This window comes from Drosophila guanche, unplaced genomic scaffold (assembly GCF_900245975.1).
Source record: "Drosophila guanche unplaced genomic scaffold, DGUA_6, whole genome shotgun sequence".
NCBI lineage: Eukaryota > Metazoa > Arthropoda > Insecta > Diptera > Drosophilidae > Drosophila > Drosophila guanche.
Window position 1 is genome coordinate 3,534,788 of NW_022995754.1, and position 21,776 is coordinate 3,556,563.

General features: G+C 44.2%; 5 protein-coding genes across 6 annotated transcripts; 3 read left to right on the plus strand and 2 right to left on the minus strand.

Annotated features, from left to right (window-relative positions):
* Positions 1-751: 751 nt before the first annotated feature.
* On the minus strand, positions 752-2,999 carry LOC117588861 (coiled-coil domain-containing protein 13). The gene is made up of 3 exons (XM_034280364.1): positions 1,536-2,999; positions 1,106-1,479; positions 752-1,051 (listed from the first exon to the last, which is right to left on the minus strand). Exons 1-3 carry the CDS (start codon positions 2,877-2,879, stop codon positions 820-822), a joined length of 1,950 nt encoding a protein of 649 aa, XP_034136255.1. The 5' UTR covers positions 2,880-2,999; the 3' UTR covers positions 752-819.
* Positions 3,000-3,349: 350 nt separating this feature from the next.
* On the plus strand, positions 3,350-4,574 carry LOC117588869 (coatomer subunit zeta-1). The gene is made up of 4 exons (XM_034280376.1): positions 3,350-3,420; positions 3,479-3,846; positions 3,909-3,999; positions 4,388-4,574. The coding sequence occupies exons 1-4, from the start codon at positions 3,403-3,405 to the stop codon at positions 4,433-4,435; spliced, it is 525 nt and encodes a 174-aa protein (XP_034136267.1). The 5' UTR covers positions 3,350-3,402; the 3' UTR covers positions 4,436-4,574.
* A 2,091-nt stretch (positions 4,575-6,665) lies between these two features.
* Positions 6,666-12,895, plus strand: LOC117588864 (guanine nucleotide-binding protein G(f) subunit alpha). Of its 2 annotated transcripts, none has more exons than XM_034280370.1 (5): positions 6,666-6,703; positions 10,809-11,018; positions 11,085-11,253; positions 11,833-11,930; positions 11,987-12,895. In XM_034280370.1, exons 1-5 carry the CDS (start codon positions 6,681-6,683, stop codon positions 12,684-12,686), a joined length of 1,200 nt encoding a protein of 399 aa, XP_034136261.1. In that variant the 5' UTR covers positions 6,666-6,680; the 3' UTR covers positions 12,687-12,895. The 2 variants fall into 2 exon arrangements, with proteins under 2 accessions (XP_034136261.1, XP_034136262.1); XM_034280371.1 differs by lacking the exon at positions 6,666-6,703 and adding an exon at positions 8,301-8,652 and having other exon boundaries at positions 11,987-12,893.
* A 581-nt stretch (positions 12,896-13,476) lies between these two features.
* On the minus strand, positions 13,477-14,735 carry LOC117588866. Its single transcript, XM_034280372.1, has 2 exons — positions 14,525-14,735; positions 13,477-14,458 (listed from the first exon to the last, which is right to left on the minus strand). Exons 1-2 carry the CDS (start codon positions 14,691-14,693, stop codon positions 13,581-13,583), a joined length of 1,047 nt encoding a protein of 348 aa, XP_034136263.1. The 5' UTR covers positions 14,694-14,735; the 3' UTR covers positions 13,477-13,580.
* A 527-nt stretch (positions 14,736-15,262) lies between these two features.
* On the plus strand, positions 15,263-21,058 carry LOC117588859 (ATP-dependent RNA helicase dbp2). The gene is made up of 4 exons (XM_034280361.1): positions 15,263-15,407; positions 15,622-16,973; positions 19,436-19,614; positions 19,690-21,058. The coding sequence occupies exons 1-4, from the start codon at positions 15,400-15,402 to the stop codon at positions 20,560-20,562; spliced, it is 2,412 nt and encodes an 803-aa protein (XP_034136252.1). The 5' UTR covers positions 15,263-15,399; the 3' UTR covers positions 20,563-21,058.
* Positions 21,059-21,776: the final 718 nt, after the last annotated feature.

The following is a 21,776-nucleotide window of genomic DNA, read 5'->3' on the forward strand; positions in this document are numbered from 1 at the left end:
GAGTATATGTTGGATTCTAGTGTTAGAAGAAAATGTGTTGCGTTTCACATGAGAAGAAGATATTTGAGAAAGTGCCTTTAATTTGCTATAAAAAAAGAAAGAAAACATGTTTTTTAGATACAAACCAATTTACTAATAAATCAATTAAATATATATACCATCAACCATAGCTTATACAGACCATAAATCCAATACAAACTTCCAATAACGAAGCGAAACGAAACGAAACAATTCTTTATACGAAATACAACAACTTTATCCATGTGATTTGAGTAGAGAAGCAATGGCAGTCACGCTATTTATACGACAGATATTTGTATTATTAACAAACACACACCACACACATTAGCTATAGACAGCAAACAACTAATAACAATTTCATACATACTATATGCATTAATGAATGCTTCCAAGAGACAGGGAGGAGGAGCTGAAATAACGCCTAACAATTAAATGAATTATTCTAATTGCAAAATGGAAATGGAAAGCGGATAGCAGGAGCAGCGCCAAAGGCTTCCTTTTTGTGAATGTGTTACAAATCAATAAAAGAAAATCTACAAAAATAATTGAAGGTTTTTGTGTTGTTATTAGAGATAATTAAAATAAAAAAAGAGAACAGGCGAAGCAGAAAGGCAAACGATTGCCACAGAAAAGGATAAGGATTTTATGATAAGGAAAATTATTGCTTTTGGTTCCCAACATTTACCTTTATTGTAGGTTAATAATTGTGTCATTTTCGTGTGTGTTTTTCCCCATAAACAGAACTAAAGTTGTAAACAATCAAAACTCAAGAAATCTTGTTGGAGGTCTGCTCCTCCTTCAGAGGCTCTCGCTGGTGGGTGGCTCAGGCAGGCCAGGCAGCTGTTTCTGAGCTGCTGTCACATCACCACCCGAGATGGTGCCCTCATGTGCGCCCATTATGGTCTCCAGAATGATGGTCTTGGAGTTTTGCATGGTCTCCTCAAAGAATTTGGCATCTGCGATCTTCTCCTCGGTGACATAATCGAGTTTCTCCGACAACATGGCAATCTTCTCTTGAGCGAGCTCCAATCTGCAGGAAAAAGGAGTAAGGTGTGAAAATATATACAGATATGGATGCACTTACTGATTTTTGAGATCCTCTGTTTTAGGCTCCGTGGAGTTGTTGCTGTTCAGAGTGCTGGCCGATTGATAGTGGGATTGATTGTCGAAACAAAACGAACCAATGGATCCGTTAAGAGAAGTGCGACTCAGCGAGCTGGCATACTCGGCCATTCGCTGTGTGCGCTTCTTCTTATCGGACTGGATGTCCAGTTCCTTTTCCATTTCCCGAATCTTTGCATCCATGCGGCTAAGGCGCACCTTCAACTTGGCATTCTGCTCCTGAATGCCCTCGTTCTTGGTGCGCTCCACGGAGAGACGCTCGTTGAGACTCTTGGTGAGGAGCATTAGCTGATTTTTCTCCACCTCCAGGGCATCCAGAATGCCCACAAATTCTTCCTGTCATCAGAGAGAGATTTTAAAAGGGATTTTAAGCGTGCGAGTGCTGCGCTTACCTTGCGAAACTCGCGACAGGAGAAGAGGAAGCCACCGGAGAGTGCACGCAAATCCATTTCCAGTTTCTTCACCATTTCCTGCAGACTCGTGATGGACACCTCCTTCTCTTTGAGTAACGTCTCCAGCTCCAGATACATGCCACTTAGCTCGTCCAGCTGCCGTCTGGCTACATCGCGCTCCTCCGTCATGCGTGCCAGATCCGCGCGCATGTCGTCCAGCCGCTGCTCGTACTGATAGCGCTGGCGATCGAGCTTCTCGCCCATGGTGCTGATGTTGATGCCATTGTAGTCGGTCTGCTCTTCCAGCTCTGAGGAGCGCATCTTGTACTTGGCCACCTCCTCGTTCAGCGTCTTGTTGCGCACCTTGAGGGCCAGCGTGCGGTTGCGCTGCTCCTCCAGCTGCGTCTGCAGGTCCATGATGTGCTTCTCCAGTGCCTCCACCTTGGCCTGGTGCAGGATCTCGCTTTTGCGCACTCCAGGCGTGAAGCGATCAAAGGTGGCACCGCCGCCCAGACACTCTGCAGCGACGCTGTTGCCCCGCGAATGGGCAGAGGCAGAAACACAATCCAAATCCGAGCCCACGGCAATGGGCGCATATTCGGAGCGATCGGACATGCGCTCCTCGTAGTACTCCACGCGGGCACGCAGCTCCTGCACCTTCTGCTGCAGATTGAGAATCTGCTGTGCACGTCCGCGCCAATTGGCCTGATTGAGATTATTGGCCAGCAAGTTGATGTTGCAGCTCTCGCCGATCTCATGCTGCAGGCACTTTTGGGCGAGTTTCAGTTGGTTCTGCAGCTCCGTGTTTCTGTTGCGCGACTCGAAGAGCTTCTGCTGCATGGCCGTCAGCTTTGCCTGCAGCTCCTCCGCCGAGTTTACTTTCTTGAGCAGCTCCTGATGCTGTTGGATCTTCTCCTCGTTGGCCTTGGCCTCGCGCTCCATTTTTACAATCAGCTGGTCCTTCTTCTCCATGCGATTCTTCACCTGCTCCAATTCGGCGCGCATCTGGCGATTCTTTTTGCTCAGCTCGAGGATCTTGGTGCCGGCTATCGAGGAGTTGCAGCGTAGCTCGTCAATAGGCACCGAATTGAGGACATCGTTGAGCGAGTCCACGGATCTCTTTAGTGCCACAATCTCCTTGTTCTTGTCGCTGATGGCCTTGGTCAGCGACTCATTCTCGTGCTCGAACAGCTCCAATTTCTTTTTCAATCTCTTGGAACCTTCCGCTTTGGTGCCTTTGGGCTTCACGGCCGTTGTGGCTACCACCACAGCGCAGTCAACTGGGGCACGCCGACGCGGCTTGATGGGTTGCTCCTGGGCCAACGCCTCGGGCAACGTATCCATGGCGGAAAATATTTAAATATACAAAATTATAAGCTAAGCTTCGTTGGCGGCAAACGCTTCAATAAATTGTGTAAACTATGTGTCTGTGTATCGGTTACGAATATTCTCAATTTTGTTGTGCGATTCACAAATTTGGTTCTCTCCAAATTGAATTTAACAGAACGTTCATGGCAAACCAAATATCAGATTTGAGTTCAATTTTGAAAAGTCACCGCCAATTCACACTAGTTGGAGCGGAACTCTGGTTCGGTGAACTACTAGCTATCGTAACTATCGTATATACTCATGTACAATAAGCCAAATTGAGTCTTCAATTGGATAAAGGTGTTAAAAGTCTTTGCAAGCTAGTAATATCAAATGGAACATCAAAATCGAGGAATATCATTTAAGACTACTTTATAATTACGGTATACTTTTAAAATGAGAAGGTATATTTGGTATATTTCTGAGGGTCTTTCGGTATATTTTATCGATAGTTCCGCGGTCACATTGTGACGTGTAAAAACACGAAAACACTAAAAAAATGGACGGATTTATGATGGTAAATGTTGAAATATAACAATTGATTGACTATTGCTAACTATGATCGTACGCTGCAGGATATTATCAAGGGAATGTGCATCATGGACAATGACGGCAACCGCATTCTGGCCAAATACTACGACAAAAACATTCTGTCCACGTTGAAGGAGCAGAAGGCTTTCGAAAAGAATCTGTTCAACAAGACGCACCGCTCCAACACAGAGATCATCATGCTGGACGGCCTCACCTGTGTGTACAAGAGCAACGTGGATCTGTTCTTCTATGTGATGGGCAGCGCCTACGAGAATGAGCTCATTCTGCTGTCGGTGCTGAATTGTTTGTACGACTCCATCAGCCTCATTCTGAAAAAGAATGTGGAGAAGCGCCTGGTGCTGGAGAATCTGGAGATTATAATGCTGGCCTTTGATGAGATCTGTGATGGAGGGTGAGTAGTGAATGAATGTAGCTACTGTGGAGCTGGGGCTAATGTTTGCCTTTTGTTTGCAGCATAATTCTGGATGCGGATCCCTCGTCGGTGGTGAAACGCGTCGATCTGCGCAACGATGATATTCCCATTGCCGAACAGACCGTTGCTCAGGTAACTAGCACACTAAATGGTCTCTTTTGGTAGCGCCCCCAGACCCACACACACCCCCCTGCCATCTCTTAGTTCTTAGCCTCCATCGATCAATCGAAAAACTTTAATTTTGCTCACTATTATTTATAAGTAGTACGACTACAACCAGACTTAGTTTTACTTTCTTTATGTTTCAATTCGTTCGTGTTGAGTTCCCCTAAAGTGCCTAGAAACTTCCATCATTGCGTTATGTACTTCTGATCAAATAAATATTGTTTTAAATGTCTTCAACTTTGACGCTGTGCAGTGAGTTTTTTGATTTCATTTAGCTAATTGAACGACCAACCTTTGTATCTATCTCTGCTTTTTGTATCTTTGCCATTCTATATGTGTATGTGCTATCTTTCAGGTACTACAATCGGCGCGCGAGCAACTCAAATGGTCCATACTGAAGTAGGAGGCTGGCGCGCCACTTCCGCATCGTGTCTGTCGCAATACATTCGATACTTTCCCCCGCTCCAATTGTTTCCGACTAGCTATAAAAACCCATAATACAGATTTATATATATAAATAATAATATATTTAACTAGAGAGATCCGTGTGCATGTTTCTTAATGGGATTAATCACTAATCTAATCGAACTGCTTAAGGGCTTTGGGCTGCAGTCTGTGAGCTGCGTAGTTATTAACTAGCAAATTGCTGTATCATACTGAGTAGACCATAGAGTTATCAAAGTTGGGGCTATTGTAAATCACTTGTATTTGGAGTGTCATTGGCTCTCATGTAAGGGAGCTGGAACCACCAGCCTTTTTTAAACATTTACTTAAAAATTATGTTTTTGGGTGGATTAGAGGGTATGTTGCTGCTTCGACACATTCTTGTTAATCAGTAAGCGGTGGGCTACTCTGCTTATCTTAGAACTTAACTCTTGCTTGACTTTATCTAAAGGTTTCGCATGCAGTTAACCAATGACAGGACTGACCCAGTCGCATGATGGCATTATCTCTCTCTCTCTCTCTCTCTCTCTCTCTGAATGCAAATTGTGTAGTGTGAAATGTTGTAATGTCATTGGCAATCACGTTTGCAATGGCTACTCATAAAATCTTGTAAACAAAGCCCAGAAGTACGTCATAAACACGTGAGCAGACGCTGCTCTCATATAACAATAACTAATCCCGTGAGTTCCACAGTGCTCTTCACCAAATCTTTACGATAAGTGTTAGGGTGGTGTAGTGTTTGTTGTGTGGCGAGTTTGAAGTGATTATAAAGCGATTAAGTATTGATTAAGAATGGCACAAATTAAGACAAGAAATTCTATTTTCAGCGGCCCTTTTCGAGCCATTTTGTGTTTGCCCCACAAGGGATCTTCTGTCCCACAATTATTTATAGTAATTGTTGGCTTAGCTTTAGTAGCAGGCAATCGTCTCAGAAATCGTACAATTACATCATTCTACTTGTTCGCAACTTCATTTAGCAACTCCTAAAATGACTTCATTTGATATCTGTATGATTCAGTTGTTTGTTTTTTGCAGCCTGCCAGAGCATGGCTATCATTCAACTTCAACCCGCTGCTCATCTATCATTTGTAGACCATTTGTACCAGCGGTACCACCCATGAACCGCAGACGTGCTCCACGGGACCTCTCTGGTCCCGCCCCTGCCCAATCGCCAGCCACTCTTTTAATCAACTGCTTGTCAACATTTTAGCAGTGCAAAAAATAAAACCAGGAATAAAGGCAGCACAGTTGGGAGTGCTGAACCGAAGTATTTGATACACTTGTGAAGCGAACGCAGATTATGCAAAAATCATCAAGGAAGAGCAGTCCCCTTTGGGCTGATGAGTATCTGAATATTACAGGTCCATAATTTTTTGTGGATTATCGTTTTTGGATGGATGATTAATCCGTTAATGCCCGACACACGTTTGAGAGTATAAAACCAAATAAACACACACAATATTAAGCTGCCACCCACTTGGGAGTTCGTTCAGGTTTATCTGCTCGTATTTTGTTGTTGAATTAGACAAACAACAAGCAGCATTGTGAAGAGCAGGAGCTATATATCTATCAGGTGTGTACACATGGTATTGTATTGTGTCTGATATCAGGGCCACAGCCATACGTGATGGATTGCCTAGATCACGTTTCCCCCCAAAGAGTCTGCTGCTGACGTGTCTCTCAGCTGCAGTGACTTCGTCCTAAAAACTAAGAGAGAAGAAATTCTGCTTTCATGCTCAGGATTTCTAAAAGTACAGTTACGTTTTGCTTACTAATTTATACCCGATATCGGGTTTCTCAAGTATGCGCCAAGTATTTTGTATTATCAACGGCAGATTACTTGCAATGAAATTGTTTCGTTCCACATGATTAGCGCCACCGATCGTTCCACATGCGTTCCAATCGAATCACTATTTATGATCCCTCCCGAGCGAAATCAGATTTATATAACGCTAACGAAATGGCCATGTGTGTAATTTGGGGGATAGGACTCTAGCTCGTATTTAGCATTCAGTTGTCGTTGCCGCCTCGAACGATACGATAGAGATTTGTGTGTTGTTTTGTGTCTTGTGTCGTGTTTGCCTTGAAGATTCCGCGGATTCCGCAGACGGAAATCAACAGAACAGGCCACCGACGACATCTGATCTTGAATCCAATATCAAGTAACAAATCAAATCCCGACGACTGATACTGATTACTGGGAAATGAATGCACACTTCTTTTGCGGGTTTGTAGACATCAATCGATTGGCATTAATTCCCATGAATTCATTCTCGTAAACAAAATAGTTAACATTCCATTCCCAATAAATGTCTACTCCAGCAGTTGTTCAGTATCGCTGGAGAGTCTCTCTTGCTGGTAATCGAATTATTGGTACAAAGTATCATGGGTCTGGCGCCTGAATCGTGTATCCGCCGTATCCGTGTGTTTCGTTTGTATGTGGGGGGGCTCGATCCATAAAATCACTTTACGACCCTCGCTCGATTTTGTAGGAAAATTTTCGCTGACATGAGACAGAGCCATGCCCAAATATGACAGTCGGGTGACTCCTCCAGATTCTGTCTCCCTGCCAGACGGTTGTGCAAATAAAAACAAATAAATCTATAAAGTGGGTCTAAAGAGAAAGAGGAGGAGAAATCAGAATCGGAATCAGAATCAGAATCAGAATCAGAGAGAAATCATACTCGTGCGACTGTCCGATAAGTGGGTGGCTCGCACAGTTAACGACCTTGGGGGTGGAACTTATAACAGCTTGCTGGAACACCAACAGCTCCCCCTCCACTGCAGCATGGGGTTCAATGTTTCAATAACAAAGATGACAATCGCCTCTGGCAGCGAACTCCCTTGAACCAGCCCCAGACAGCCTTTGGGTTAGCAACAAACTTCCGACGATCTCTGGTCTCTGGTTACCGAGTGCCCCAGCAGATCTACGGACAAAACCCTTAAGCTGTAATACAATTTACGAGCCCCCCAACCACAGGGAGTGGGTCAAATCCCCAGTGGTTATGAACCATCATCGGAGTCAGATAAGAGCTGCAAAAAGGCTTAAGTAGAGGCGCTGTAGTTTTTTTTTTTTTTGGGCTGTATTTTAATTACATGTTCGCTCGAGTGTTTTGTTTGAAGTGATTGAGTGGAGGCGGAGTCCATCGAAAAAAACATCGCAGTTGCTTGCAAAACAGTTGCCACACAGCCAGTATGCAAACATTGTACAGGCACTGCACTGCACTCTGTCCAGCTGCAATCTGCAGCTTTTGCCTGATCCTTGACTTGCACGTAGAGTGGAGTGGTTTGGTTTGGTGTGTGTTTGGGTTGTCAAGGGCTGTCCAAAGAGTGGAGCGGGAGGAGTAGGAGACCCTCAACGAAGGGTTATATTCCATTACGAATCCAAAGCTGTGTGGGGGAGGAATGTGCACTCGATGGTCATATGATGTACAGTTATTGCACTCTCTTCTCTCTTCTTTAAGAGCTTTCGTTCGTGCGTTCGTTCGCTCGCGCTCTCTTTGGGAGTAACTGTTTCTCTTTCGTTTCGTTTGTGTGGCTGTTTTACACGGAGTGTGCGTGTCCAGGGTTCGGGTTCGTGTTCGATTTCTCTTGCCCCGCTATCTTATCAATGATATTGTACATTCTTACTTTGAACACCCGTACAAGCAATTAACAAACGATTCGCGGGCTGCCATGAGCAGCGGCATCGGCAACCCACAAGCCACCCACCGCCCTCTCTTTCTCGCTCTCTCTTTATCTGCCCTGCCTTCGTTCCGTATTATCGCTCGGCTGCAGGAACTGATATTTAAGAAATCGCTCCATTCGCTTCAACTTTCAGTGCTGTGTGAACCATAAAACGGTGTTAGACGTGTTCGGAACACCCCTAACAAGAAAGTATAAAAGCAACGAGAGAGAAACACACACAGAGCTTATTCCCACCCAGAGTGACAAATGGATATTATTATTATTATTAAAGTGACAAGAACTCAAGTGCTCGATAAACAGTATACTAGTAAAGCCAAAGAACTGCAATCACAAAGCGAAGGAATTCAAAGTATTCAACAATCAACATCGTGCGTGTGTTAAATCAACAAATAAAATAATAAAGAAAAAATAAGGTACCCTCGCAGACAACTTCAACGGAAACATAATCAATCGCACAATTGATACAACACTCAGAAACATGAAATTAAGGTTAGTATTTATTAGCCTACGGTTCTTGGAATCTGATTCTTCCCCTAACCCCCCCACCCTATCAGTGGAAACTGATACTCTGCTAAATCAAATCCCCAAAAAGCTGGGACTTCCAATCATCGTGATTAGCTAAAGTCAGAGCAGCCCACTAAAAAAGAGCTTTCCTGGTATCAGGAGTACGTGATTAATGATATCGTGTCGCTGTCAATATATTGGATATTCCAATGGTCCCCTCCCCGCTCATTTCTATATTGGGATTAATCATACTCTGCTTTCAGGAGAGTCCCGCACGCAATCAGTCTGCTGCCGGTCTGTCTGTTAGATAGCAAAAATTAACTCTCTAAGTGGACCCATCGATCAGCACCATTTGACCTTTACGAAATCAATTAGCTAGCCAATATGTGAACATATGAAGTTCATTCTATTGGGAGTACATTTAATCTATATGACTTGACGGTGGTCTGCCAAAAGGTCAGTGGGATGGGGATCCATTTCTCTGTCAAATCTTTTGGGTGATGCAATTTTTTCTTCCAATTGCTTACAGCTGGCGTGTAATCTCTGAATAAATTATATGGTTACTTGTTTTGATTAGCTGCCCACGTTTCCAGCCCGACACCTGTCACAATGGGCAGTGCTTTGCGCTTTTATTGGTTTTCCCTTCATAGTTTTTTTTGTTGCCAGGCAGGCAGGCAGGAAGGCGGCGTATGGTGGGGACTGAGGTCAATGGACAACCCATTGGATTTCCTTTTTCTGGTTTTGGGTTTTCTGTAAACAGCCATAAACTGTAGCTGTAGCTGTGGCTATTGGCTACATTTATGAAGGCCCCCGTTAAAATCAATCAAGTATGAAATTGCAGTGTGTGCCGTAAAGATAACAACACCCACCTAGAAATTCCCAATCTCATTCCTATTTTCCACTGAAAGTGGGTGGGAAATATTTATGATTCATCACAAGGATCGACCTCATCTTTGGTGGATAGGTTATGGTTTATGACCCCCAAAATGTAACATTTAAATGGAAAAACGCTTCATCATGCAATAGAGAGTGTTAGAGAGAGAGAGAGAGAGAGCGTTACCCGTGGCTGATGGTGCATTCGCTTGATAACACTTTGGATCGGTTCCCGTATCGTATCTCTGGAGTGGCGGGCGCCTTGATAAGCCTCAAAATCCAGCCAGAGCCATTGGTCTTGAGTAAGTTTTGGCAATCGCCCAATTAGAATTGCCCCTCATAAAGTTTGCAAGCGCCCTGCCCAGCCCCAGCCACAGCCCCAGCCCCAGCCCAAGCACAGCCATACCATACCCCAACGCTCGAATCGAATTCGTTGAACGATTTCCACCTGACTCAAATGGCGCTATATAAACCAGTACCATTAATGCCTGCTGGTGCCAAAGTGCGTTTGGTTTTTGGGGGCTTGCAGAACATTTCCACTCCGCTGCCAATTACTGCAATTAGTGGCCCCAAAAACTGGATATGGGATACGGTTTGTGGGGCAATCTTTCCGTCTGGAATTTGCTATTGCCAATCACTTTTGATAGCTTCATTCATGTTCGAGTTTCAGTGCCAGGGATAGCCCATAATTCGAGTAATATTTCATCATCTACTGTGATTTCTATAAGCAATTCGATTTTCTATATGCTCCTGCCTGAAATGGTCGGAACACGCCCACTTTTGTCTCTATATCTGATCTGTGCTCGACTGCTAATTAAAGTTTGTACTTCTGATACTCGATGGGCAGGGGGGAATGCTTTGTTTTGTATTGGCAATGCGTCAGTTTCGCTTTCAGACCGTCACCCACTACGATGCCGATTCGGGTCCATTGCGGTTTTATCTATTGCGTATTCTACGTTCTACCAGCACCAGTATCTGTATCTGTATCTTGGCTATGTGTGCTTTTAATTAAACATACAGTCGCATCAGGGCCAAACGTGAATGGTTAGAGCTTGTGGCTGGAGGAATGGCATGGTCTCGACGGCGGCCTCTGTGTGTTGCGATTCGGGGTGTATGCAAACATTTGCCATTCTCTATATATAGATCTCTCTGTGTCTCTGCTTTTTTCCCGCTAGCTAGCACTGATCGTGTTGACCATGTCGCGTGTGTTTTCCTTAGAAGTCGCAAAACAAGTCGCTAAGTAAATTTGCTTTCTTTTTCCATTGCAGACCTTTGCGATGGTTGCGCCAGCCGTCGGCTAAACAATCAACCGCCCAGAAGGAGGAGCTGCAAGTGGTGCGCGATCACATGATCAAGGACATGCAGAAGCGCTTCGGCGATACACCCGTCAAGATACTGCTGCTGGGCACTGCCGAGTCCGGCAAGACAACCATCTTCAAGCAGATGAGAATACTGCACATAAATGGATTTACGGATGAGTAAGTTACAGACTTGATCTTAGCCCTGTCTCTGTACTCAAGGATGTACTCCCACTCTCTCTCTAGTGAGCGTCGCGATCGCATACCTGAAATCTATCAAAACATCCACGACTCTATCCATCAGCTGGTGCTGCAGATGGGCCTCCTGGGCCTGGACTTTGGCAGTTGTACCAGCGAGCGCAGTGCCGACTATATCCTGTCGCTGCCCGGCGGCGCACCGGACTACATGAATGAGGTGAGTAGGAAGGGGCTTTGACATTATCTTATCCCTGCTCGCCTGCTGCACTTCAGAATGTTTTTTCTGTCGCAGTTGTTGTGTTGGTATCAAGCAAACGACTTTGAAGTTGATACAAGCTTTAGGACTTGCGTCAAATCTCCTGCTCGTTTGCTATCTCCATTCATGTATCTGGCGGTGTGATTGATTACGATTACCCATCCATTAGATTGTGTTGTGGAATGTGTGGAAAACTTTCCAAACAAGTGTTTCTGGTGTTTGTCCGATCGGACTTCCTCGAAAATTACTTTTGATTTTGCACACAGCTGCAACGAATGGCCTTTGATCGTCGCCCGCCTCCAGCCTTCTGAATCATCGCTGTCCAGAGCGTTAAGTAAAGAGAGTCTTTCTATCTTTTATTCTCTGGTCATTATATGGGCTTATACGGTGCGATAAGATTAAGACAATACTTTTTTTTGAGGGTGGTGGGTGGTGTGTGGTGGAGTGGAGGCCACATGCCAGTCAGCCAGTCATTCATGGTTTTATGCTTTACCTAATGACTAATAACTAAACATTGAACATTGTTTATTTGCATTTTAGGAGTACTGCGACCACGTCATGACTCTGTGGAACGATGTGGGCATCCGTGCCTGCTACGATCGCTCGAATGAATTCCCCCTGCTGGACAGTGCCAAATAGTAAGTGATATTCAAGGTCATCAAGGAATCGCCTTACTAAAGGGTTTATTTTACAGTTTTCTCGACAACTTTGTGCGGATCAGCGACTGCGAGTATATACCCAGCACAGAGGACATTCTGCACAGTCGGAAGATCACCACGGGCATCTCGCAGATCACGTTTCGGGTGCCCGTGCCCAAGAGTCTGGGCGGCGGCGAGCAGGAGTTTCGCATGTACGATGTGGGTGGACAGCGGGATCAGCGCAACAAGTGGATTCAGGTGTTCGAGGGCATACAGGCGGTGCTGTTTCTCGTCTCGTGCAGCGAATTCGATCAGAATCTGCGCGAGGATCCCAACCAGAATCGCCTGGAGGAGGCACTGAAGCTGTTTCGGCGCGTCTGGCAGAACCGTTTCCTCGCCTCCGCCGGCCTGATTGTGTTTATCAACAAATACGACATCATGGAGCGAAAGATCAGGGCCGGCAAGCACATTGTCGACTATTTCCCAGAGTACGAGGAGTTCTGCAAGCGGCCGCAGCAGGATAATTGCTTCGATGAGTGCGACTGGACGAAGATGTTCATCAAGCAGAAGCTCGTGGACATCACCCAGGAGCCCTTCAAGCGTCATTCGCGCAACAACAGCGATCTGATCACCTCCGAGCGTGAGTGCTACTACCACTTCACCGTGGCCACAGACACTCGCTGCATCCGTGAGGTGTTCAGCGATGTTCAGAAGATGATCCTCTCTGAGAATATGTCCGGAACGGGTCTATTCTAGTGCGGAAACCTTGCGCACGCTCGCTCTCTCTCTCTCAGGCAGGGAGTAGTGCTTGCTCCCTGTACCAACTGTGATCTTACTTAAGTAGGAATGTAGAACCCTAGATCATATTCGTACTTGTATTCATTATACGTTTGTTGTATAATGTGGCATACACACTATACAACTGAGACAGCTTTAATATGATTAATTTAAAAGGAGTTAAAGGAGTTTATTCCTAAGTAAATAAAAAACTATGAAACACATTAACAAAGAAAATCAATGCTCTCATAATTCTTCCAACTAAATTATTAAACATTTCTGGGCAGCGATCTGGCGCAATGAAAGTCACATTCGAGTGGAGATTTTGTCGGGTTAGCTTCTCGAACAAACGAAGCGAAGACTGAGCGAAGATTGCTCAGGCAAGCAGAATTCTGGCTCCAGTTTTTATGAGATTCGAGTATAAACAAATCGACCAAGAGCAGATTTTGTGTGTGGTCTGATGTAATTATGTAAGGTGGTGCCGTCGGCTGCTTAATCGCTTCGTTTTCGCACCCTTAGCGTTCAAAATACATACAGATAAAGAAAACTTCCTCTTTTTCTTGCAATGGTCAACTTCTAACGCCATGCCATTAAGGGGCTAATCAACACACTCTATTTTCGTTTCTCTCACACTTAATAAGCAGAACCCTTTCACTGGCTTTTGTTGACAGCACTGTTAGCGGACGGGGCCACCTTGTATAATTGCACCATGGGATGGATAATGCTTGAATATTTTTCCCCAACTTGATTTTTGCAACACAAGCAGAACTTCCTGATTAGATATGAATTTATTTGGAATAAAAATACGAAGCTGGCATACAATACAAATACAAAATGTTAAATGATGCACATTTATGCACTCTTATCGTGTGTTCAAATGTCAAATAGTTGTGAAATTTCATCGTAGTTGCCATTCTGCTGAGCATAGAGAAGCTCCGAAAGTAATTTTGAAGCTGTGGAGTAGCATTTGTGGCGTTCCCCAAGACTCATACGATCAAAAATGTTTTGTTCTCTTGCCAAAATGAACTGCAGTCTGCCATTTAGAAGACACTCTACCAAACAGTTCCACATCTTCATGAAGAGAGTTGCCAAATCGGTGTTCCAGTTGACTTTTCCCAATTGTTGGAGCAAGACCGATTTCAGCATGTAACTGGACAAATGGGGAAAATCGTCCGCATGAGCGTCGCGCAATCCCTTCATGAGGCGCAAAACATTTTTAAAGTTATTCAAATCCATCGTTAGCTGGCGTTCCCAATGCGGGGCACATGCCATAAAGGTACGATCGTCCTTTGAGCCCGGCTTGGATTGCGGCACAGCGAACCATGGGAACTTGCGTATTTTCTTCTTGCGGCTGTTGTAAAGGGCTAGATTGCCCAACGGCCACTGGGCCCAATTGAATTCAAATGCTGGCACTAAATCGAACGATATGTTTCGGTTCTTCCCTTCAGCTTCAATGGTGTGGGCACATCCGTAGCCCTTGGCCGTATACATTAGTTCATATACTTCTCCAGACTTGCAACGAACACTTAGCTCCGAGTCGAATACCTTTTCGAATGCTTCACGTAGCCAATCTTGGAGCTCTTTTCGATTTATGTAATTGTCGGTAACAATGGGATGATGATTGTCGATTGCATACAAGAACATGAATCCTTTCTCGTCCTTCTGGGGGGTAATTGGGAATGGTAGTTTCAGCACCATATGCAAATCGAATTCATCAGGAGTCTTCAATTTCACCCTGTCCAAGTAGCTTCCTGATGGAAAAATAGCATTAAGCATTGCATATTTCAAGTGGGGTTTCCCAGATTCAATAATATTACCTGCAAGGCTAAGGCCACCAAAAGCTCTGCGAAAACTATCGTCTACCAACTTGAGTTGTTCAATAACATAATTTTGAATTTGTACAGCATCTGCAGTGTAGCTGGCGCGATCACTGTCTGAAATACGCAAATTTTCCAATATATGCTGCAGTTCCTGAGTAAGGCTCATGATTGATCTTTGGTTAACGTCGGAGAGGAAGCTTTCAACTGATCGCAGGTATGGATATGCGTCAGCGCTTGTGATCGAACAAATTGAACGATATAACGTTTGCATATCGATAGTCGGCCAATCCGACCATTCTTTTTTTTTTTTTTTTAATTTGATCGCTACAGCGAAGTTGGTTGGTCGCAGACTATGAGTCCGCATTGACCAGGTACAAATGTTACTAAAAATTAAAACACTAAAACTATGTGCGATCCGCCCATTCGAAATGATGTTATCGATAGTGCTATCGATGGTTAAGTTATTGCAGCTCTGCACTTTCATGTACTTTGCCGTGTAGTTACCATGTATAAATAGTATAATTCTTAGGTCAACCTTATTTTATAAACAGTCCTATCATGGGCCTCATTAAATGTAACCAATCTTGTAAGAAGTCGTTTCTTAAATCGGATAAAGTAATATGTTCCTTACTGAAAGTCCCAGCTAGCTTATAATATCCAATTGAGTATTCTGATTGTCTTCGGTATATTTTGAAAATGTATTTTTCGGTGTGTTTTAGAGTGTCGGACGGTACATCTTGTCGAGAAATTCGTGGTCACACTGTTCTACACTTTTATTGACGGGGCTGGAAAATTTTTGTGAAAACGCAGAAAAAAAGTACAATAGAAATAAATAATTTCGCAACTAATTGTACTTTAAACATCACAAAACAATGAATATGTAAGTGCAAACGTATTAGACAAGCTGGTTTTGCGTTTGGAAATGTTTTTTCTGCCATGCGGCAGTCGGCGACCCAGGCGAAAATCAATAAATTCAAAATGGCAGTAACTCATGAAAATTACATAAAAAAAGTACATTTGGTTATCATTTGGAAATTTGGCTGTGAATTATAAGGATCTAAATTTTTATTCATGGAAAATAACGGTCGTTCCAGGTATAACGGACAGGTTAATACCTACGGAGGAGGGGCAGGTGCAATAGGCGGCATGCCCCCCAATCGCATGGGGGGCCCAGGCGGTGGGGCGGCTGGCGTTGGAATGTTCCAGCGCAATCGCTCGGCACCGTACCCCGGCTTTGCCGGACCCAGCAATGGCGGCCCACGTCGCATGAACGGCACTGGACAAGGTCCACGCATGGATCACGGTTTCGGCGGCAATCAGAATAACCGCACCTCTACACACGGCGCACATTTGCCGAAGATAATCTGGTCCGAGGTGAGTCTGACTCCGTTCCGCAAGAACTTCTACAAGCCGTGCGACACGGTGCTAGCCAGGACCCAGGGGGAAACCGAGAGCTTCCTCACAAACAACGAGATCACCATCAAGGGGGATCAGGTGCCAACACCCAGCATCGACTTCGAAGAGGGCGGCTTTCCAGACTACGTGATGAACGAAATTCGCAAGCAGGGCTTCGCCAAGCCAACCGCCATCCAGGCGCAGGGTTGGCCAATTGCCTTGAGTGGACGCGATCTGGTGGGTGTGGCCCAGACTGGGTCGGGCAAGACACTTGCCTATGTGCTGCCCGCAGTGGTGCACATAAATAACCAGCCGCGCCTGGAGCGTGGTGATGGACCCATTGCCCTGGTTCTGGCTCCCACTCGCGAGCTGGCCCAACAGATACAGCAGGTTGCCATTGAGTTTGGCAGCAACACGCATGTACGCAATACATGCATCTTTGGCGGAGCCCCCAAGGGTCAGCAGGCCAGGGACTTGGAGCGAGGCGTGGAGATCGTGATTGCCACACCGGGACGGCTCATCGACTTCCTCGAGCGGGGCACCACCACGCTGAAGCGATGCACCTACCTGGTGCTGGATGAGGCCGATCGCATGCTGGACATGGGATTCGAGCCTCAGATCAGGAAGATCATGCAGCAGATCCGTCCGGATCGCCAAGTGCTGATGTGGTCCGCCACCTGGCCCAAGGAAGTGCGTCAGCTGGCCGAGGAGTTCCTCACAAACTACATACAGGTCAACATTGGGTCGCTCACGCTGAGTGCCAACCACAACATATTGCAGATTGTTGATGTTTGCGATGAGAGCGAAAAGCTGGGAAAGCTGATCAAGCTACTGTCGGACATTTCGGCCGAAAACGAGACCAAGACCATCATCTTCGTGGAGACCAAGAAGCGAGTGGATGAGATAACTCGCAATATCTCGCGTCAGGGATGGCGTGCATGCGCCATTCACGGCGACAAGTCGCAGCAGGAGCGCGACTTTGTACTGTCCAGCTTCCGTAATGGACGTCACTCGATCTTGGTCGCCACAGATGTGGCTGCTCGCGGACTGGGTGAGTAGACATATTTTAGTTGGCACTGAGCCACCTCTTGTTTCTCTCTCCATAACCAAGCAATTGTTGCCTGTGGATCGATCAAGCATCCCGTGGGGTTTCTTTCATTATTTTGTGATTCGTCGTCGACGCCTCCTGGTTCGTCCCAGAGCATCCGTCAGCGATGAATCGGCCAACACCGACCCAGCCTCTTGCTCTTCCTTCACGCTCTCAATTTGAATCTAAATCTGATCTATTACTCCATCTCTTGTCTCTCACTTGCCTCGGAGTGAGGCAGCTTGACCTTTTTGCATTTTTAGGTTAAGTTATTTTACGTTTATTTGTTGCATGTTAAGTTATTCGACTCTCTTCCAGCTTCTGTTAGCATCCGAAGCATCCAAAGTCCAATAATCCCAGATTATTATTATTATTATAATTATTTCTGAGGGATGCGAGAGCTGGTCCAGACCAGGTTTACATTGTGACCCGGCTCCGACTGAGACGGAACCCCACAATCAAATAACCGATCCGAGATAATCAGATCATTCGTTATTGCAATCATTTTTTTGTTTTTTGTTGTACGGTTCCACAGTGAGCCGTCGCTTAGCTTACCGATTCGCGATACATCTCCAAATCCGATCCCTCCTCCGATTTCAATACCCTAGAAGACCTAGAAGACCCTTTTGCGATTGTCAAAGGGTGTGCGAAGAACTGGTGTGGGCTCAAATAATGAGGGGAATGTGTGTTTGTTCTCCATGCATTGCTGGTTATACGATATATGATTACTACTTTTAGTTCGTTAGTTTGTCGCTTTCTCTCTCTCTCTCTTGCTCATAGTCTTTAGTTGTGTCTCGTCAAATCACGTTTTGAGTAACCCTAACATATACTCGTAATGCAATTTACTGTCAGTCAAGGAGTCAGCGGCCAGCAAAATACTCAAACCAAAAAAAAAATATATAAAAAGTAAAACTCTAGTGACTAATTCCAGTGCACCTTAAAATCAGAAATCTAACCCCTTCATGCAAGGAAGCAACATTTAAAAGTAGCCTAAAATGTACATTATTTTTTTGAATTTTTTTGTTGTTTTTTAAGTTATTGAAACAATTAATAACGTTGAGTAATTGCAACATTTTGCTGCGGCCAACGAATTTTTTGACTGATGCTAATTTTCCTTAGCTTATTTATGTACCATAAAGTATTCTATATTTATATTACGTCGCTCCTTACTCTATGTATAAAACCGAAATTTGTGTGTGAACAAAAATATCATCAGCACTTTACGAAATGGACTTCGATTTTTAAACAAATGGCAATAAGAAAATGAACTAAAACCAAAAGCAAAACAAAACAAAGAAATGAAAAGTTTAAAGTTGAAAAAGTTACAATATACACAAAGATAAAGTTAATGAGAAAAGCTATACATATATACAAGTTGAGGGTTGAGTTATTAAGTTTCTAGCATTACTAGCATCGGACAAGCAGTCCCCAGTCCAGGGACACGGACAGAGATAGCCACAGGCAGAGCCACAGGCAGAGGCAAAGGGACAGGATCAACAGGGAACACTCACTTGATCGTAAGCCTATCTCTCTAATCTAAACCAAATCTAAACCCTAGGTCGCTGTCAGGGTAAGTACTAGACTAATTTAGTACTTCCTAATCATAGCTACTATACGCTCCGATACGCACCCTTTCCTTCACTTGCTCCCCCAACTATCCCGTGAATCAATCATTCATTCCCAGTGAAATTTATACAATCCAGAGCACCCCTCTCTCTCTATCCATAAGCTTATAATCATACCGTACCCAAACCGTATGTGTGTTTTTATATTAATTATATAATCATAATTTTTAATCAAGCCGTCTCTCTTGTATGCATTAAGCTTTAAGAACAAAAAAACATTTATATTACGATTTGTGTATTGAAAAAGAAAAACATATGAAGAAAAAAACATATTTAAGAATGATGAGAAGACAAAGGTCGAGGTCCACATTTCTGCAGTATAGAAAAAACATATATCTAATTGCCAAAGATGTATAGTTATTAATATACGCTATGTAACAGTATTGATGGCGAAATTTTTGTTCAAAGTACAAAACCAACTAAAAAAAAAAAAAGAAAACGAAAGAAAGTTAAACCCGAAATAAAAAACGACAAAATCCATTGACCGATTCGATAAAGTATATATTTTTTAAGTTATATTAACAAGTCCACACACAGACACACACACACATGAGACTCGCACGGACACCACAAAAAACAGACGCACACAGACACAATAACACACACACACACACTTACACACATGAATAAGTTTCCGTTTTTGTTAAATAGTTTTTTGAGTAAATATTGAGAAATAATCCTATTTTCGACCCCCGCTTATTGGAAAGATTCGATTTTTCTTTAACATTTTCTTTCAAACTTCTTCAATTTTCAAATTCGAAATGAAAAAAAACAATAAAACGAAAAATGAAATGAAAACAGACGTTGACGATGTCAAGTTCGTCATAAACTACGATTATCCTTCGAACTCTGAGGACTATGTGCATCGCATCGGGCGCACCGGAAGATCGAACAACACGGGCACAGCATACACCTTGTTCACGCACTCGAATGCCAACAAGGCCAATGATTTGATCCAAGTACTCCGCGAGGCTAATCAGGTGAGTCTTCTGCCTTGGAGTGGTCAAATATGTCTCCTTTTTCTAACGCATTTTTCTTTTAATTTATCGTTGCAGGAGATAAATCCAAAGCTGCTGAACATGTCCATGAGCGGAGGCTACAAGCGCGGAGGTGGAATGGGCGGCGGTTACCGCGGCGGCAATGGCTACCAAGGTCGCAACCAGCAGATGGGCGGAGGCTACAACGGCGGCAATAACTATCGCAACAATAATGCCAGTGGCGGCAACATGAATCGCAATGGTTTCAACGGCGGTGGTGGCGCTCCACGCTTCGATCAGAAGCCGCGCACATCGCCACCCAATCCGGGCGGCAATGGCGGCTATCGTCCCCAGGGCCACCAGGGATATCAGCCCCAGCAACAGCAGCAGCAACAGAATGGAGCTGCCTTCTCGCGCTTTAATCCCAATGCCGCTTGTTTCGAGCCGAAGGTACAGAACGGTCCAGGCGCACCGCAGCAGGCAAATCCACAACAGCAGCAGCTCAATGCGCAGCAGCAGCAGCCTCTGCTGCCCGACGCCGTTGCCCACGCAGCCATGGCAGCGGCTGCCAACTATGGCATTGACCAGAAGCGCTCCCGCTTTTCGCCGTACAACATGAACTTTTCGAACATGCCGCCGCCGCCAGTGAACCAGCAGCAGCATCCCCAGCAACAGCAGCAGCAGGCACAGCAGCCACATCAGCAGCAGCAGCAGCAGCAGCAGGCGGCGGTGGCTGCCGGAGCCGCAGGAGGCATGCCTCCTCAGGCGTATGGACAGTATTCCTCAATGTCCTCCAGCATGGCGACAGTTTCCCTTAACGGTGGACCGACAAGCATGCCCAACTCCTACCGCCCCCAGTATGCTGTGCCCACACAGGCGCCACCCTACATGATGGCCAACGGCGCCGACATCTACGCTTATCCGCCACCCCCGTTGCCCGTACAAAACTAAATTACACAGACAAAGCCATTTCAAAAGAAGCTATCAAACTGTAGGCCCTGCTCTGCTGTATTTAATTTAGCTTAAAACAACACACAAACACACACACATCCCCTACACACACACAGAAACCCAGACCTATTTGGAAGACGCACACCGATCAGGAGTCCGAAATTCTGATCGAGAGCGACGTCATTGATACGTTCTTCTGTGTAGATCTCCGCCCACGTCTTAGCTATATAATATGGTTTAAACTGGAATCAAATACGCTTTTAATTTGATAAATCTCATCGTTTTCCTTAACCCCAATTAGTTGATAAGATTTTGGTTTAGTCAAATTTGTAGGGCATTCGAGTGCCGATCAGCAATATTGTTGGCATTTATATTTCCACGGCCCTGGGCGTATTTGATTTCATTATACAATTCTCGAATATTGTATGTACTGTTCATTCGACGACACACACACACTGCAACTAAATGTTTGCGATGCTCTCCAAACAACCAAAAACAATCCAATCAACTTACAAATTCGGAAAGGCTTGTACCCCGAATTAACTGGGTACGGACCGAGAACATGAACAATTTTCACACTCACGGACAACACCACAAACCATGTCAATTTCTTAGAATCAAACGCGTATTATATCATCTTAAACCATATTATGTGACTAGTCTAATTAATTGCCTATCGGCGTATTTCAAACTAAATAAAAAAATAAAAATAATACAACTAAAAACTAAAGCAGCCCCAAAAAGAAAAAAAATTAACAACCACTGATACAGAATGAAATTCCATTTTATGTGAGCCTTTAACCAATAATTGATTGATTGATAAAACAGATATGAATAAAGGAATTAATTAGACATTCGAATGCGTTCTTCCTTCCTCCGATCCCAGTGGCCAGTCTTCATCGAAACGAAAGGTATGTCTCATTTCCATTCTCTTTAAAGTTTAAACTTAATTGATTTGCTTTTATTTTCCATTTTAATATACATATACATTTATTCATATAAGAAAAAACTATTATACATACATAAAAAACTATCATAATAATCAATAGAACAAAATTATACAAATATTACAGGACAGCTTCATCCTTTAATGGTTATAATCATCTCCACCATTACGAGACGGCAAAATATTTGATCGTTTTAAAACTACACCATGAGAATTGTGAATAACAAAATTTGTGTATGAGAATGTAGAAGTAATTGGTTTCAATTCA

Coding starts and splice junctions, on each gene's coding strand:
- LOC117588859 (XM_034280361.1), top strand. Junction 16,974..19,435: donor TGTGGCTGCTCGCGGACTGG/GTGAGTAGACAT, acceptor AAATGAAAACAG/ACGTTGACGATGTCAAGTTC. Junction 19,615..19,689: donor TACTCCGCGAGGCTAATCAG/GTGAGTCTTCTG, acceptor TTATCGTTGCAG/GAGATAAATCCAAAGCTGCT.
- LOC117588861 (XM_034280364.1), bottom strand. CDS start 2,879: ATGGATACGTTGCCCGAGGCGTTGGCCCAGGAGCAACCCATCAAGCCG. Junction 1,480..1,535: donor CCTGTCGCGAGTTTCGCAAG/GTAAGCGCAGCA, acceptor CTCTGATGACAG/GAAGAATTTGTGGGCATTCT. Junction 1,052..1,105: donor ACAGAGGATCTCAAAAATCA/GTAAGTGCATCC, acceptor TTTTTCCTGCAG/ATTGGAGCTCGCTCAAGAGA.
- LOC117588869 (XM_034280376.1), top strand. Junction 3,847..3,908: donor GATGAGATCTGTGATGGAGG/GTGAGTAGTGAA, acceptor TTTTGTTTGCAG/CATAATTCTGGATGCGGATC. Junction 4,000..4,387: donor CCGAACAGACCGTTGCTCAG/GTAACTAGCACA, acceptor GCTATCTTTCAG/GTACTACAATCGGCGCGCGA.
- LOC117588864 (XM_034280370.1), top strand. CDS start 6,681: ATGAATGCACACTTCTTTTGCGG. Junction 6,704..10,808: donor AATGCACACTTCTTTTGCGG/GTTTGTAGACAT, acceptor TTTCCATTGCAG/ACCTTTGCGATGGTTGCGCC. Junction 11,254..11,832: donor CACCGGACTACATGAATGAG/GTGAGTAGGAAG, acceptor TTTGCATTTTAG/GAGTACTGCGACCACGTCAT.
- LOC117588866 (XM_034280372.1), bottom strand. CDS start 14,693: ATGAGCCTTACTCAGGAACTGCAGCATATATTGGAAAATTTGCGTATT. Junction 14,459..14,524: donor TGGTGGCCTTAGCCTTGCAG/GTAATATTATTG, acceptor TTTTTCCATCAG/GAAGCTACTTGGACAGGGTG.